At 43.7% G+C, this 19,178-nt stretch overlaps 1 protein-coding gene across 4 annotated transcripts in view; it reads right to left on the reverse strand.

Moving 5' to 3' along the window:
* The window catches only part of SLC66A2 (solute carrier family 66 member 2), a 136,538-nt gene that overhangs the window by 90,240 nt on the left and 27,120 nt on the right, over positions 1 to 19,178 (reverse strand). For all 4 annotated transcript variants that reach the window (XR_012799096.1, XM_075585536.1, XM_075585534.1 and 1 more), the window contains one exon: positions 18,069 to 18,202. Coding sequence is in view for 3 of the 4 variants with exons in the window: in XM_075585536.1 (XP_075441651.1) it covers positions 18,069 to 18,202 (134 nt within the window). In the remaining variant the exon portion in view is untranslated. The remainder of the gene's footprint in view (positions 1 to 18,068; positions 18,203 to 19,178) is intronic.

A 19,178-nucleotide genomic window follows, 5' to 3' on the forward strand; every position in this document is an offset into this window, starting at 1 on the left:
CTGGGGACAACAACAAAATTACACACACACACACACACACACACACACACACACACACACACACACACACACACACACACACACACACACACACACACACACACACACACACACACACACACACAAATGTAAACAGGACACAGTCAGACAAGCATGGCAGTCTACAATCTGGGAGACTGTTAATGACCAAGTGCTCAATGTCAGAAATAAGCTGCAAAGGCTTCAGGGATATAGGCAGGATTAAAACATAAGAAGCAGAGCATGATTTTGGCCTGAATACAAATCTATTGTTAGATTGCACCATTGGTCAGGGGTAGCCAACTGCAGTCCTCAAGGGCCACCAATAGGTCAGGTTTTAAGGATATCACTGCTTCAGCGTAGGTGGTGCAGTTTTTGACTTTGCCATGATTGAGTCACCTGTGCTGAAGCAGGGATAACCCCAATACCTGGCCTGCTGGTGGCCGTTGAGGAGTTGGTCACCCCTGTCACATGGTATGAGAGTGGAAAAAAAGAGGAAGTAAGGTCTTATTGATTAGAAACATTATCTAAGATATGCAAGTGATCTATTACCACCAAGAAATAGAAGTGGTTACAAAAATGTATAACTATAACAAGGGACGATACACAATCTTACAGGGTGGCTACATTTCCCCCTGGATCAAACAAAGTGTATTTTACAGAATAGAGTGAAAATGTGGAATTTGCATGTAGTGCAGAAAATAGTAGATGAAGTGGGTAGTTGATAGAGATAAATATGAGCTTGTATCTCTTTTTGGGAAAAAATATGTTAACATAAAATAATTTGTTAGTAGAGTGTTAAATTATGATCAATATTTACAGGGGGGAGTACAATTTTCGAGAAATCTCACCCTATGAAAACATTTTGCACAATACGTTTGGCCATTGGATCAAAATAGACAACCTAGGAAATTCAAATAAGTTAATATTGCAACATTCAAAGAATATTTCCACAGCCCCCTCCCTAGTTTCAACAAGAAATCACAAACCTAGAACAATTCTTTCGCTGATCCTGCAACAGTCTTTATCCCTTCATGTATAATGTGAGTTTGATCCATATGTAATACCAGTTTGTGAATCAAGGACAAATAAAAGTTCAGGTTTAACCGTTGTATTTTAGTTTGACATTTTTGGCCAAAATTGTTGTAAGCCCCTGAGCCAACGTCACGGCAGACCACAATTCAGGGGTCCCTAACGCTAATATAAATTCTTAATAACCTGTGTAATAACAGGAAGAATGATTTATAGTAAATCTGTCAATATTAGTTGCAAAGTTCTAAGTCTGATTGAAGCCTTTATTAACCTGTACATTACCAGGAAAAGCACTCTGAATTAGAGTTGTCACAACCATCCTGCAAGCAAACAAGTTCCCCTGTGTGGAAGATGCTATGGAGTGAGCCCTTAACCATTTAAATGTGGGAGGGGGTGAGCTTAAATTAAGTAGGAGGTTGCCAACCTCCAATCAGCCAGGACTAGCTGAAACACAATTGTAAAATATACTGGACACCTAACAAGCTCCTATTGAACCCCCAAAATAACCACAACATATAAAAAGCATATGAGTGTCACAGAGGAGTGCTACTGAGCATGGCAATATATATTTAAAACCATAGACAGCACATAAAACACAGACAAAGCTCAGTTTTAGCACATCCAGTGAAAATCATACACGGTACAGTGCCTAAATATATATGTATAAATATCTATTAAGTAAAATGGTCTTTTAGTTTGACATTTTTGGCCAAAATTGTTGTAAGCCCCTGAATTGTGGTCTGCCGTGACGTTGGCTCAGGGGCTTACAACAATTTTGGCGAAAAATGTCAAACTAAAAGACCATTTTACTTAATAGATATTTATACATATATATTTAGGCACTGTACCGTGTATGATTTTCAATGGATGTGCTAAAACTGAGCTTTGTCTGTGTTTTATGAGCTGTCTCTGGTTTTAAATATATATTGCCATGCTCAGTAGCACTCCTCTGTGACACTCATATGCTTATATATATGTTGTGGTTATTTTGAGGATTCAATAGGAGCTTGTTAGGTGTCCAGTATATTTTACAATTGTGTTTCAGCTAGTCCTGGCTGATTGGAGGTTGGCAACCTCCTACTTAATTTAAGCTCACCCCCTCCCACATTTAAATGGTTAAGGGCTCACTCCGTAGCATCTTCCACACAGGGGAACTTGTTTGCTTGCAGGATGGTTGTGACAACCCTAATTCAGAGTGCTTTTCCTGGTAATGTACAGGTTAATAAAGGCTTCAATCAGACTTAGAACTTTGCAACTAATATTGACAGATTTACTATAAATCATTCTTCCTGTTATTACACAGGTTATTAAGAATTTATATTAGCGTTAGGGACCCCTGAATTGTGGTCTGCCGTGACGTTGGCTCAGGGGCTTACAACAATTTTGGCCAAAAATGTCAAACTAAAAGACCATTTTACTTAATAGATATTTATACATTTATATTTAGGCACTGTACCGTGTATGATTTTCACTGGATGTGCTAAAACTGAGCTTTGTCTGTGTTTTATGTGCTGTCTCTGGTTTTAAATATATATTGCCATGCTCAGTAGCACTCCTTCTGTGACACTCATATGCTTATATATATGTTGTGGTTATTTTGGGGGTTCAATAGGAGCTTGTTAGGTGTCCAGTATATTTAACCGTTGTATGCATTATTTAGTATCCTCTCTCGTCTCGGATATATAAAAATTGCTAGAATACACTCTTTCCTCTCACCCAAGACGTAAGCAAAATCTTAATTCACTTATTCAGCAAATTCCACCTTGATTACAGCAACATCCTCCCACTCGGCATTCCCCTCATCTACCGCCACTGCAATCCATTCAAAGTGTTACTGCCAGACATTTGCCTTGCTCACCACTCTTCATCTGCCGCTCCACTATGCATATCCCCACACTGGCTTACCATATCCTCTACAATAAAATGTCAAATCCGATTTCTGACATACCAAGCCCTCAACGATCCTGGCATCCCCTCACATCTGTTTCTAATCTCAAAATATTACCCTACATGCCCCATTTATTATGCCCTTGACCTATGCCTCCACTATACCTACTCCCACTCTGGCCTACATGACTTCTCCCGTGTTGCACCCCCTCTTTGAATTCACCTACCACACATCAGATTCTCCCCCAGGATCAGATCTACGAAAGGTTTCCTTAAAGAGGTATCAGACGCCTTCTGAAATCCACACCATAAAGCCAAAAGGGAAACAAGCAGTGCGGCTGGACAAAACTCCATCGTGAGACAGTCTTCTAACAAGCAGCAGCGTATACCTTTTGTTTGAACTGTGCCTCTTATTCCCCCTAGGATTGTAACTTGTCATGAGCAGGGCCCTCACTACCCTTCGTATCAGTTTGCATCTGTTTTTATTTGTGTGTCATTCTAGTAAATGTAACCGCTGTTCCCCCCACTCTACTGAGCCGTGTACGTTGGCGCCTAATAAATAGAGAATAATAAATCAGAAGTTCTCTTTTCCGTGTGTTTACGCTCATGTTCAATATATTCATCCCTCATTGCATATCCAACTCCCTGTGTGAGCACATATACAACAACGTGCAACCATTATTAAAAGGTCAAGGACCGTAAATTCATTTGTTTTACAATCACTTAATTATGGGTAATTTGTCTTAATTTCCTTTGCCAGGAAGGATGTGCACATTGTTTGAAATATGCACCGATAAGATATAGGGAGGTAAACGGATCTGCCTGATATCAGAGATTAAGTGGCTCAGGCTCTTGTATACAATTTGGTCATAAAATGTTCAACACATTGGCATAGACAGGCCTACCCAATGCCTCTCCAATCATGAGAACATTAAACAGTGTGTCAAAGGTAAGGATATCCACTTTTAAAATGTAAGGTTAGAAAATAAAATGTATATCTACATGTAAATTAGTTTAAAATACCAGTTACAAATGTATTTTATTAGAAAGGGAGAGGGGAGAGAAGAAAAAATAAATAAATGTAAAAAAAAATAAGTCCCTGCAACAATTATTTAAATCTGGATTTCTCTGCCATTGAAAACTGATTTTACATTGAAACATGAGATTGTTATGCAAGGACTTGTAAAGGCCTTATGTTGCCATTTATCTGCTGCACTTATCCTCATTGTTTGTCATTTATTTGTCCTTGTTTTGTAATTTTGTGAAATGCTGCGAAATGGATGGCACGATATGAATAAAATTATACACCCTTTTTTTTTTTATATCACCTGTGCAATCTCACATAGGAGTATAGTAACCTAATGATAAAGGTACATATAGTATATTACATTTGAGTGACTGACGCCTTAAAAAAAAAAAAAAAAAAAAAAAAATCTGTATTACAAGGTTTTATTGTTCCTTAAAATGACTGTTTTCCTAGTAACCTGATGCTTTGGAGAGTTCACAATATGCATCTAATCTTAAGTGACAAGACTTCCAAATTAACCGCCATAGTAACTTCCTTTCTTCTCATTTCTAATGAATGTAATTATGCATCTCATCATCATGCCTTCATTTCCCAAAAAGGGACTGATAAGAACAGAACTGTGTGAAGAGGAAAAATAAAGTAACTCTTGTAAGCAGGATAAGTACTTTTTAGTGTTGGACAATTTATTGGTTCAACAGATTTGAGGATTTAAGGGGCCCTTTTCTGTTGTGACACAATATGACATCTATGAACTAACCCGCATTACTACTGAACATAAATTGAAGTAACCCCCACTTTCATTAAGTTAATGCATCAATAACAGTGGTATCCCACATTATTGAATGTGTCTGCTCAGAACTTTGCGACAGGTGTTACATAGAAAATATCACATATCCACAATATCCCATTTACCTCAATCCTACCTTTCCCATGACAATCCAGTAAATTAATAACACAGCAACTAGTGATGTATTATTCATTTACCAGAACAAACATTCTGTTATAAAACACCAAAAGAACCTTGCCAGTCAAACCAGAACCCTCTCGCCTATCAGTCAAGAGGATTCAGGGAAGAAAAATAAAATAAATAAATGTATAACTAAACAGTTATCCAGGGTGAGGATTAAATCAGCCAAGCACCATCGGACAATTCCTATCCCTCCATAAGGGTACAACAAATACAATGCCAAAGAAACACTTCCCCTGGAAAGGTGCAGGCCATTGGACAACTTCAATTGGGCTCGGCAACATCTGACAATAATTGGGTAAAATCCCTCTTTATTCTGCAGTTCAATTTCAGCATATGCATACTACCAATAAGCCCATATCATGGTCTCCTTTAGGAATAATTGTAGAAAAAGGCTGCAGTAGGCATTCTGCTGCAAGAGCTCTGGCAAAAAAAAGATTCTATCTACGACCCCTAAAACTTAACCACATAAGCCTAAAAACTATCAGAAGGCAGTCCCAGATTACTTCCATATAGCCGGTGGCAACTATCTTCCCAGATCAGTAAATGAAAGAATTCATTCAAATCCATACCCGTTTCCACCTAGGCATATATATTTAAAAAATAAATAAATAAATAAGCACCTATGCATACAGAATTCTGCAGCCTTTAGACCCAGGCGATCCAAGCCGGGACAAAAAAATGCCGAGAACGGAGACCAACAAACAAGCTTATCTTTATGTATCAACATTTGACTTGCTATCATTATGCCTGCCCGCTAAAAATGAATGAACATCTTGCCAAGACAAACTGTAACAAACCTATTCTTGCCTCTCTGGTCTGTTTTAGACTTTCAAATAGGAAATTGCATCCTATCTAAAGCAACCTTCACAATCCATCCCCAGGGTCAAGGCACCTTTTCGGCTTAGGGCCAAGGTTTTCATAACCCCTACATATCTCAGAGAGCTGGCGTTTGCTTTACAGCGAGTCAAAAAAATGAAACCGACCTAGTAATATCAGAAATAAAAAATGTCAAATCCAGAGTTAGTTCTGGCTTATATCTATCTCAACATTACAAATGTAACCCCTATTTTAGAGGACTATATAAATGCAATGCATGCAATGCACCTCCAAACCTAGTGGTGCGCAAAAATAAAAAATAAACACCACGGCCCTATATTCTGTCTCACCTATTTTATAGTTTATTAACCCTGATCACAGACTAATTAAGTAGCCACAGGCTAACAAAATGTAACTTGACACTTTACTGATTGACTGTTGTACTCTATCTTCACGGTCTTCAGAAACATACTTTTACTGCAGCTTAGCAATTAGCCATTTTATAGATATTACCACCACACACACACACACTTAAGAACAATAATGCGCTTTCAATTGACAAACATTTGTTTTTACAGTATTTAAACAATCTCTCTACAAAAAGCAGAATGGATCTTAGTTGTAAAGGGATTACAACATGAGAGAGAGGGAGAGAGGGGGGGCGGGAGGAAAAATGTGTGCATTAGTTTCGGAGTCATCTGAAGTGGTCCCATTATAGGAGGCAGAGATATAACTGCTAATAAAAAAAAAATCTGAATGATACAAAAGGAAAATATTTAAAATGTTTGAGTGATGTGACAAGTGTTTCTTTACTGGAGCGACGCTTGTTTGCGAAAGTTTTGTTTTTGGAGTTTGGAGTTTTGTCCTTGTGGACTTTCCGTGGGAAGACAGAGCACACAGGAGTGACGTCATCACAGCTGCAGAATGGGAGTTCCCCAGCCAGCACCACGGGCTAACACTAGTGCTATGCACACACCAGCTTTTTACCATTCATGTACTTTGTAAGTGCATTTTTATTGATTTTGTTCTTGTATTAAATTGTTTAACAGTGTGCCCTATGTGGCCTGCATTTGTCTGTATGGGCATCTTCTAAATTTGTTTCACTATCCTTTGGAACCTGAAGACACCCATATCAAGAAACTCCAACTACGCACCCACTAAAACTTACTGACAATTACTTATCACAAATTTGGCCTTACGGACTTTAGGATCTGGAACATGTTTTACTGTTCTTAATTTGTAATTCTCCATTTCATTCATTTTTCTATTTAATTATCCCCTTGCCTTCAATACATTTTGGAGTGACCTATTGCATGCTCTCTGTGCCCCTTACCAGACACCCTGCACTAGTAGATACACCACTCCCATATCTGGGCTACTACTGCACTTCACTCATCCTGATCCATTGGTTGTTCTTATACTGTAAAGGGATCCGAGCACCCACTTATTTCTCTTTTGGAGATACATATACACTATATAAAATGCAGTCACCAAATTAGATCCATTTTTTCTTATGGCAATGCGACATCTTAATGTCCCGCCGCTCATAACCCTAGTCACTTATGCAATGTTATGAGCTACCCACAACACTCCTTGTGTTACCTCACATGATAATCACAGGATTACACTTGCATGTTTGTGCAATGGTTTATACAGACCCAGTGATTCCCGGCAGTTCAGACGCCTAATCCCTGTCAATTTAATCCCCACATTATTTGGTACAGTACCTTCAGAAGAAACATTTTGCATGAATATTATAGACAGGCAAGTAACATGCACGTGGTGCGGTCAGCAGACAATGATCCTGTTCCCTTTCCTTCATGTCCCCTTCTTGCTCTCCTCTTCCAATATAGAGAATGTGCCCAACATAAGGAGGTGCACTTAAAACACATATGTAACACCTTCTGTAATCTCTTCCCCACCTATCGTGCATCTTAGTTTTAACATTTGCACAATAGTAAAAAAACAACCCAATGTGCAATCTATACAATACGATCATCATTCTCTCTCCATGGGGCAAGTACGGGAAAAGACTAGAACAACAATCCCGGTGACGTGCCAATCAAGGGAGAGCTGTAAAAACAGCGATGAGAAAACTAAATATGAGGCCGGCAAATGTCACAATACTTGAAACGCTCCTTAAAATATGTATCGTTGACAATATGAAACAGAAACATCAGGATGAAAATGAAAGCGCTAGAAGCAGATTCAAATATGGACTTTACTTGTCAAATGGGACCAGTGCTTTGAAGCTACACAGTTAGACATGAACACAACTGTTAATGTCAGCTTCATTCAGCACTGGAGGCAATAAATTGTCTGCGATGTGTAATCAGGAGGTGTTAGCATGTTCGATAGATGAACGTATATTGTATGCCGAGGCAAGTTTTAGGACACTATAGAACGAATGGAACTTTCAAACCCAAACAGGTGAACGTAGTCCAAACACAGCCACAATTATATGCACTCAATTCCTAAACTATGGTAATCTAGTGGTGGAGGATAATGCCCGATTCAATAAATCGATGTTGAGTCTAATAATCAAGTTGTAGTGTTGTGAGGAAAAAAAAAAAAATGAAATTAGTATATAGGTTTTCGGACAATATGTAACTAATTTGAATGAGTTGGAAGAGGGAAACACAAATGTAACTGCAAAACCCAGAACACCAAGGATCTGTGGTCTTCTGTGGTTTAGAAAACAGATGTAAATGGATTCAAAGTGCTACACCGTTCCCGATGTTGCACTGATTTGTGGTCTGAATAATATAGCACTCAGAAAGATATGGCAACTCCAAAAGTAATAGGCCCTACAAAAATGTGACATCAGTAATGCTTTGACATTGAAACCAGGTGGAATAACTGAGATGGAGATCTAGATATATCTATGGGTATCTGTACCGTGTTAGCCAAGCTTAATAATCAAAAACAAATGCTCAATACCGTTTGTTAGCCACAGAATGGTATTGAGTATTTGTTTTTGATATATATAGCGATGTACAGGTATCTGTACAGTGTTAGCTGGGCTTAATAATCAAAAACAAATAGACAATACCGTTCTGTGGCTAACAAAATGCTTTAATTTGTGTGAGCTTTCGAGATACACTGATCTCTTCTTCCGGCGATGTTACAATGGATAAAACAAGGAAGGTTTTTTTTACTTAAAAACAGTGCATCCGGGAGCTTCCGGTGACGTCACCAGGGATGGTCGGGTGAAAGAGGAGCTCCGTGGATCCTACTGAATAAACTACTATAAAAGGACACCTAAAAGCCTGAATTTTTTTCCCCAACTCGGCTCAGGAGGAGAGGCAAACACCCCAGAATGACTTCCAAGGGCAAGAAGCAAACAGCCCAAGGGGTTTCAAACTACTTTACCCCGACTCAGAAGAGAACGGAGGAGCAGGGGAAAAAGCAAGATGGCGGCGGAGCACGCCGCTCACCAGCCACCTCGGGGGAGAATGTACACCCAGAGGAGAGGGAACCCCTGACAAGGGAATATATGGAGGAACTGTTTACCGCCATGCATGCCAAGCTTCACCTATCCCTACAAGCAGATATTAAAGAAGCAGTGCGGGACATGAGAGAGGAAATCTCCTCGCTAACGTCCAGGGCGACTGAGACAGAGGCTAAGGTGGAAGGAGCCCTAAATCGGCAGGCGGCAATGGAGGAAGAAATAAGATGCCTGAAGGAGGAGATCGAAACCCTAAAGGAGAGCCAGGAAGAACAAGAAAATCGAGACAGGCGCCAGAACATCCGAATTAGGAATGTCCCTGAAACTGTCGCCCCCACACAAATAAAGGCATACCTCCTGGAGCTGTTTACCACGATATGTACAGACATCCCAGAGGGAGACCTCGAGATCGATAGGGCCCACAGAGCTCTGGGGCCCAGGTCGGAAGACCCCAATAGGAGGCGCGACATAATCGTGAGGCTGCATAGCTACACCACTAAAGAAAGAATTCTAACGGCCTCCCGCGAAACAGAGCCCCTCACCTTCCAAAATGATATCATACAACTCTTCAGCGACCTCTCAAAAAGAACTGTCCTCCGGCGCAAGGAACTGAAGCCCCTTACCTCCTTCCTCCGAGAGAAAGATGTGAAATACCGATGGGGCTTCCCGTTTAAACTAATCGTCAACAAGGGAGGGAGGTTCTTCACAATGAAACACCCCGAGGACATGCTGCCGTTCGCCCAAGCGCTAGGCCTGACACCCCCACCATCGTGGATGTCGACCCCCCCACACCGGGGGAGAGAAGAGCAAAGAGACGGCCCTGCACGAGCATCCGAGAGGATCGCCGCCCTCCAACAGAAGACAACGAGGGACAAATAAATAAATAAATAAATACAGGACTTACCCTTGATCCCCCGGACCTGAAGAATGCGAAGATTACTCCACTGCTCCACTGCTCCGGGGACGGAGCCTCAGTGCGACTTCCCCGGAGGATGGCCGACACGTGCTCTGCCCGCCAACTCCCTTCCCGCGAGACGAGGACCAGAACTGGATCACGCCGAGACTACCGCCTACCCGGAAGAATCCCCCCGTCAAGAAGTCCCTCCAGACGGCAAACCTAGCCACCCCAACCACTTTGTTCCTGCCCCGGCGCAATGGCCCCCCCGATCGGAATGGAGGAGGGCAGGGCGACTCCCGAGACGCAGCGGAATCAACTCCGGCCCAGCTTGATCGAACGGGGAGCAGCGGAGGGTTTGTGGGGACTGTGGGGGGCGGCGGGAGGGATTCGCTACCCATAGAGACCCGAGGAACGGGTCAATTGCTACGCCGTCCGCCCGAAGGGCCCCCCCCTTGTTCTTCCCTCCTTCCCCATGTTTAACAGGGGAGAGCCCCTGACAGTAGTATTGGGGGAAAAACCCCATCTGACGCCCCGCACCCCACCTCCCCCTTACCTATCCCCCCATCCCCCTTACCTATCCCCCCATCCGCGGGAAAACGAGCCCAGGTTTAAAAAAAAAAAAAAACACTCCCCCTTCCTGTCCCCTTTCCCCCAGACGATACATGGGCGCATAAAACAATAAAAGGAATCCCTGCATAGAACTTAGGTGTTCCCCTAGCAAACTGCCAAAAAATCATAGGGGCACAAATTAAAATTAAAGCCAATAGTCTACTCACAGGAGTCAATGGGCGCCCGGGGCTCCGGTCCCAACTTTGTGGGGAAGTGAAATATAGCTGTGAGCTCCACCTGCTGGACAAACTAAAGAACACCTACACTGATGCTTAAAATCGAAATGCATGATAAATGTGAAAATGTAACCCTTGAAAGGGAATGTTGAAAGCTCCCGCTATTGATGTTCCTTGAGCCCTGTACATGACCCCCCCATGCGTCAATGTGTCGATATAGTGGGGAATGCCAAGGAGACCCGTCATTTAACCCATACAAGTCCACGCAACTACCCCCCTCCCCCCTCACCTCTCACCTCTCCCCCCTCACCTTCCCCCCCCTCCCCCCTCACCTTCCCCCCCCTCCCCCCTCACCTTCCCCCCCTCCCCCCTCACCTCCCCCCTCACCTCCCCCCATCCCCCCTCACCTCTCCCCCCTCACCCCTCTCACTTCCCCCCCCACTTAACCTCTCTCCTTCCCCCCCCCCCCACACTGTTGCTCAAAGCTGATCCATATGTATCATATGAAAATGTTTCCCCTGAAAAGGAATGCGGAAGGTCCCCAGCATTGTTGATTCCGGCTCCCTATATATCTTCCCCCCCCGTGCGTCAATATGTTGATACAATGTGAAATGTCAAAGAGACCCTCCAGCTTACTCACACAAACCCATGCGACCCCCCCCCCTTCCCCCTCCCCCCTCACTCCCTCACCTCCCACCCCCCCCTTCACCTCCCACCCCCCCCCCCTCTCACCGCCCCCCTCTCACCTTCCCCCCCCACACTAATGCACAAAGCTGATAGGTATAAACAGGAATGCGGAAAGACCCCGGCGCTGTTGTTTCCTGTCCCCCATGTATGTTCTCCCCCCCCCCCCCCCCGACGGCGATTCTTTGATATAAAGTGAAATGTCATGGAGATCCACCTGCTAACTCCCGCAGGCCCCCCCTCCCCCTCCTTCCTCCCCCTTCTCCCTCCTTCCTCCCCCTTCTCCCTCCCCTCCTCCCCCCCCCTCCTTCCCCCCCCCCCTCCCTCCCCATCCCCTCCCCCCCCCTCCCTCCCCATCCCCTCCCCCCCCCCTCCCTCCCCATCCCCTCCCCCCCCCCTCCCTCCCCATCCCCTCCCCCCCCCCTCCCCCCCCCCTCCCTCCCCCCCATCCCCTCCCTCCCCTCCCCCCACCCACCCCACCTCTCCCTCCTCCCCCCTCCCCCCCTCTTCCTCTTCCTCCCCTCCCCCCCTCTCCTTCTCCCTCCTCCTCCCTCTCCCCCCCCTCTCTCTCCCCGCCGCCAACGGGCTCCTCCAAGCTCCCAATTAAAGAGTTAAACACGCACAAATCAAAGTAGGTGTTGATGGTACACACAAATGTGTTCCCAAAGATTACTTGCATTGTTGGTACAAGTCAAAATATAAGTTCAATGTGACATTGTTACCCTATAGGAGGTACGATTGAAAGCTCCCTACGATGCAGATCGAGGTTCCCCGGTTATGTAACTCCAAAGGGGTAGTGTTGAAAGCCTCCAACATGATGGTTTAATGCTCTAGATTCAAATAATCTCCTCTATGTTGAGATGTTGTTACGGTTTGAAACGTAGATAAAATAGAGTATCTGTGGAAAGTACATGCACAGCCGCAAATTGGCGAGCCCCAACTGGTGGACAACCAAAAGAATACATGCTCTGTTAGCATAAGGTGAAATAAAAGTTATATATGACAATGTAACCCAAGTGGGGGGGGGGGGGGGGGGGGGGGAAAAAAAAAAAAAAAAAAAAAGCTGAAAAACCCCAGCTCAGTGGATACAGGTCTCCGGCCCACATAACCCCCCCCCCCCCCCCCCGAGTTGATAGACAGTTCAAAGTATGATGGATGTTGGTCCCTTCCGGATAGGCACAAATATAGACCCTCCCCCCCTATTCACCCCCCCCACCTACACCACCCAACCCCTCCCATCCACCCACCTTACCACCACCCCTCTTTTTCCCCCCACCCCCTCAACCTCCCTCGCCCCCCCTTCCCTCACCCCCCCTACCTACCCCCCCTACCCACCACCCCCCTCCCCCCCCAGAATAGGCCTTTTCCCCATGGTCCCAACCTAAACCCCTGAGCCTGTACCAAAGGTGTAATAGATAAAAATAAGGAAGGGTCCACGTCTCCCCACCTGACCTAAAGAGGCGGCAGATCCAGATTCACCTCCAAAGGGCCTTAAGCCCAACAACCGGTTAGTAGACTACCGGTCTCCACTTTTACTAGGCTACTCTGAAGCCTAGCCTCTCTCTTTTTCCTTTTCACAACTCCATGCTGACACTGTCCCAGCAGGACCCCCTCCTCCCTTCCCGTCCCAGTCTTTCCCTTTCCCCGTTCTTCTTCCCTCCCCCCTCTCCTAGGGGGGGCGACGATAACCTAGGTGATTATGCCCCACAGACTACACGGCCCCGAACTGTAAAGGAGGTAAAAGAGGCACCAAAGCAGGCCCTCACTGTTGGGAAAGGTGAGGCTCAAGGATATTTCACTGCCAAAAGCCCCTATGGCTAGCCCCTCTACAATCAAATTGGTCTCTCTTAATGTGAAAGGCCTACAAAACAATAGAAAAAGACGACTAGCCCTCCAAGAAATGAAGAGGTCTGGCGGAGATATCATCTTCCTCCAGGAGACGCACTTTACATCTCAAAACCCGCCCAAAACATTCCAAAACGCATTCCCTTTGGGGTTTTATTCCTCATTTAGCAGTAAAAGAAGGGGAGTTGCTATTTTAGTCCGTCAAGGAACCCCATTCAGTCAAACAAAGACAGTAATAGATCCAGAGGGTAGATTTATTGTGGTATATGGAACACTCTCAGGCACAGCGATCGCTCTGGTCAACTTGTACGCCCCAAATGAAAATCAGACAATTTTTCTGAGAAAAGTATTAGAGGATTTAGACCCAGAATACCTATCTTCTGTAATAGTGGGGGGAGATCTAAACATGGTCCTAAACCCAACAGAGGACAAATCACTCACCCCAGGCCGACCAAACACACCCCAGTCTATAAGCAAGGGGAAGAGATTCAGAGAAATACTTAAAGAATTTTCAGTAATAGATATATGGAGAACCCAACACCAGGGCCAAAGAGACTATACATTTTTCTCGGCACCCCACCAGACCTACTCTCGCATCGACTATTTCCTGGGATCAAGGAACGTCCTAGAGGCCGCCACATGCTCAGACATAGGCCCGACAACCTGGTCGGACCATGCGCCAATCACCTTAACACTATCGGTCCCCTTCGTAAAAACCTTCTCCTATAATTGGAAATTAAATGACACACTATTAAATTGCCCAGAGGTGGAGAGGAAGATCAAAAAGGCACTTAAGGAGTACTTTATTAATAACTGTGGCACGGTCTCATCACCCGCTATACTATGGGAAGCCCATAAAGCAGCAATCAGAGGTAATTTTATCTCCATTGCCTCCCATAAGAAAAAAATTAAGGCAAAAATAATAAAGGATCTGACAGAGAAAATAACTAATTTGGAACAAAAACATAAAACTAACCCATCTAAAAGAATATATAAAGCATTGACCACCACTAGAAATGAGTTAAAAAACATCCAACTTGAAAGTGTGGAAAAAGCCCTTAAATGGACAAACCAAAGATACTACGACAAGGGTAACAAGGCCGATAGACTGTTAGCCTCTAAGTTAAGAGGCGTACAAAAACGATCCCAGATCACGGCGATTAGGAGTGGGTCTGGCGGGGTCCTATACAACGAGAAGAAAATAGCGGACGAATTTACTAAATTTTACTCCAAACTTTACAATTTGAAAACTCAGAAGGGGGCCTCGGAGTCGGCAAGGGCGGAAGCAATTTCAAGCTACCTTGCTGACTGTGATCTCCCCACGTTGACGGAGGAAGAAAATTCCCACCTCAACTCCAAAATCACTAAAGAAGAACTGATATCCGCAGTAAAAGCCTCTAAAATATCTAAAGCACCAGGCCCAGACGGCTTCTCCAATACCTATTACAAAAGGTTTCTCCCAATCTTAACCCCACATTTGCTAAGCCTGTTCAATTCATTCCTGGAAGGGAACCCTATCCCTTCATCAATGTCCCTAGCTAACCTGGCCATTATTCACAAAGAAGGGAAAGATCCGACACAATGCGGGAGCTACAGACCCATTTCACTTCTAAATAATGACTTGAAACTATATAGTAAAATCTTGGCGAATAGACTAAACCCTATTCTGCCAAGATTAATAAACATTGACCAGGTGGGGTTCGTCCTGGGGCGCCAAGCCTCAGACAATACCAGAAAGATCTTTGATATTATTGAACACGTCCATCTTACAAACTCCAAGGCAATGCTATTAAGCTTAGATGCAGAGAAGGCATTTGACAGAATTGATTGGCTTTTCCTTACCAAAACATTAGAGAAATTCGGCTTCAAAGATACATACCTAGAAGGAGTTCAAGCGCTGTACCAAAACCCATCAGCAATTGTAAAATTGCCTGGAGGAAACTTAGAGAGATTCCAAATAAGAAATGGTACAAGACAGGGTTGCCCCTTGTCCCCCCTTCTCTTTGCTCTCACCATAGAACCTCTGGCGGCTAAAATTCGAAATAATATAAATATTCAGGGCATAACGATTGGAAAAGCAAATTATAAAATTTCCCTGTTTGCCGATGATATTATCCTAACACTAACCAAACCTCAAACCTCCCTTCCTAATCTCCAAAAGGAGCTTGAGGACTTTGGGGGTATATCGGGATACAAGATTAACAGTGATAAATCAGAGGCCCTAAATCTCAGCCTAACAGAGCCAGAAGTGAAACTAATTAAAATAAATTTTGCATACAAATGGAGCCCTTCATACATCAAATACCTGGGAGTGAATGTATCAAGGGACTACCAGTCACTATATCAGTATAACTACCCAGCTCTCTTTGACAAAATCAAAAAGGATTTGAGCAAGTGGGAAGATTATCAGATATCGTGGATCGGAAGGATGATATCTCTAAAAATGAATATACTCCCAAGGTTACTGTATTTTTTTCAAACCCTCCCGGTCCATGTCCCCGGCTCAGAGCTTAAAAACATCCAAAATAGGATGTTCCATTTCATTTGGCAAGGCAAAAGACCCAGAGTAGCCCGATCGGTTCTGTTGTCATCACGGGGGAGAGGGGGCATGGGGGTCCCGGACATCCAGAAATATTATCAGGCCGCTCAGCTAAAACAAGCGGTACTATGGAATACAGATCAGACCCAAAGATGTTGGCTCCAAATAGAAGCACATTATGCTAAAGTGCCTTCCCTGCCAGCATGCCTATGGAGTATGGAAAGAGGAGATATGCCACCGCAAAAATTTAAACTAAGAACAGCAAGGCACACATGGGAAGTCTGGCTAAAAACTAAAATCAAATATAAGCTCGCCTCTACGGGCTCACAGCTTACACCAATATTTGATAATCCTAAATTTCCCCCGGGGTGTGCATCAAAACAGTTTGACCAACTAAAGTCAAAAGGAATAAAGACACTGATGGATATACTGTGCCTAGGAAGTCTCTTAAGCTACAGGGATCTGAAAGCGAAATATAAAATACCAGACTTGGATGCGTTTAAGTACCTCCAAATTAGGCACTTTGCCCAAAAGACTTCTCCAAACCCGGAATTCCCTTTACCCACTGGATTTGAGAGACTATGCAAGTCTGACTCAGACCAAAGGGGACTAATCTCCAAGATCTATTCAGAAATGGAAACAAGGGAAGGACCCCCTAGGCATGACTACATGCTTAAATGGGCCGCCGACCTGAATGTAACTATTGAAGAGGAAGATTGGGAAGAAATCTGGGTAGCGGCCTCTGAGACATCTATATGCACCACCACAAAGGAAAACATTTATAAAATACTCTACTACTGGTATCTCACGCCAGTGAGACTAAAACAAATCTACCCTCTGGCATTGGATCTGTGTTGGAGAGGCTGTGGTCAAAGGGGAGACATGGCCCACATATGGTGGACATGCCCAGAAATTAAGAAGTACTGGACTACGGTCCAAAATTTAATAAAAGAGGTCACAGACCTCGAGTTACCCATTGAACCACTGACCTACCTACTGGCCAGACCAATTGAGGAAATTGGTCGACCAACTAGGAAATTAATCTCCTTTATCCTCACAGCGGCGAGGTGTGAAGTAGCGTCTTCCTGGAAGAAGGTAGCCCCCCCCACTAAGGGAATGATAAAAAAAAGAGTCAACGAAGTGATGCTGATGGAAAAGCTCACAGCCTACCTAAAGCAGAAAACTAAACCATTCGAAAGGGTGTGGGAACCGTGGTTGACACTATAGGAAAGGACTCCCCTCCCCTACCCCCACCCCCCCCCCAAGCAAAACAGGAATCCCCTCGGGGAGGACGATCAGCCCTAATAACTGGGACGCAGGCCGCCCAGAAGAAGACACTCTCTCCCCCCCCCCTTTTTTTTTTTTTTTTTTTTCCCACCCCTTCCCTCCCTCCCCCCCTCTGTGCTCTCTTTTATCTTTCTCCTACTTTGGAACTATACTAAGCTTCCCCCTCTTGGGAAGTGATCTTTGTGGGCAAATTACCTTGCCCCCCTTCCACAAAATTTGAAAATGGTGTTATGTATTGGGATGTAAATATTGACACTTGTATATATGTAACTGTGTATCTACCCAATAAAAATGTTTGGAAAAAAAAAAAAAAAAAACAGTGCATCCTGGAATGTAACAAAAGCCCCTCTCTCTCTGCCTGTGCAGTATGCGATTTATGAAGGTGTTAAATAGTCCCCGAATGTTAGTGAAGCGTGTGTGTGTAGGTTAACACCTTTTAACATCTTAGGTCATAAATTGCTTACTGTACAGGGGGGAGGGATAGGTTTCAGTCAGATACATCCCAAGATACACCCGTTAAGTAAAAACCTTTCTTGCTTTATCCATTGCAACACCGCCGGAAGAAGAGATCAGTGTATCTCGAAAGCTCGCACAAATAAAAGCATTTTGTTAGCCACAGAATGGTATCGTCTTTTCCTTTTTGAGATAGATAGATATATATATTTTTTTACATCAAAGTAGAACGGGGCGACTTTAACTGCACGGTCCTACCTGTATCTGCAAAATGAAAGCTATGATTTGCACATGCATACTGACAGAAAAGTCCAGTGGGGAAGAGCTTTTCCTTAACATGTTTCAAGTTGCAACTTCCAAAGTGCTGTATGTTACGAACCTGCAAATGCACGACGCTTTGTGTTCAGGTCATTCGCCACCCGTACTTCTGTGCACAACTTCAACATCAACAGCATTATAATGATCATAATTATACTCTGCCACAAGAGCGGCGATTCAAAATGGCGCCCAAACCTGGAGGGGAAAATATATGCATACGTTAAGAACCCTACATTATGAGAATAAATGAGAGATTGTATCAATAGACCCTTAAATCATTGAACAATAATAAATAACCCTACTTTTAAGTTGAAAAGAAACAAAAAAGGCCCACTATTTTCAACGCTATTATAAACCAGCCACTCGCCTGTTCAACTTGGGTAAGTGGCAATCAAATTGCCGTCAACCAGGGGGGCGGGGAAAGGAAAAGAACGGTGAGGCAGTGGACCAAACTCAGCACCAGGGAGCAGGGTGAAGAGGATGGCCGGGTTGTGGCGCAGGAATGCGGCCAATCTCCCCTCTGCACTTGATGAAAGGTAAGCAGGGGTAGGCTGATAAGTTTTGTACCTCTCTGCAGGGCAGATAAGGGGCTAGTTTGGAGCACTCTTCTGTAAACTGCTGCACGCTTATAGTACTAGGGTGTTCTACCAGGAAAATCGTCAAATGTAGGTTAGCAAGAGTGCGGTATTTAAGGGGCTTTTTCTGTTCTATGTCTTTGCATAATGTTTCCCTTTATGCAATTTACAGTAGACTGAATCAGGCAGGACAGGTTCACACCTTTAGGCCTTTAGGCCATCTGTTGGCAAATTCAATAAGTACATACAAATAACACAGTGCTGTAATTTGTGTACAAAAACATGACGAGTCCTATATATTTTTTTAATATATCAGTTCTGTAGTATTAGATCATTCCGTCTGCATTATTTTTTTTTTTTTTAAACTCCTAATGCAATTTGTTTATGAACAGTAAGTAGATTATCCCCAAGAGGGGAGAAATGGGGCTCACTATAAAATACACTTTGATAAAGCTCCACGGAGCAAGAACATGTCAGTGTCATTTTCTCCCGTTTTTGCTCTAATAGATCATTTTATCTTCACCCACTTTGCTGAATCATTCTAGTGGTGTGGCGGTTTTTGGTTTCATGCCAGTTTTTTTCTTCATGCAATTTGT

The sequence above is a fragment of the Ascaphus truei genome, chromosome 2 (genome assembly GCF_040206685.1).
Source record: "Ascaphus truei isolate aAscTru1 chromosome 2, aAscTru1.hap1, whole genome shotgun sequence".
Classification (NCBI taxonomy): Eukaryota; Metazoa; Chordata; class Amphibia; order Anura; family Ascaphidae; genus Ascaphus; species Ascaphus truei.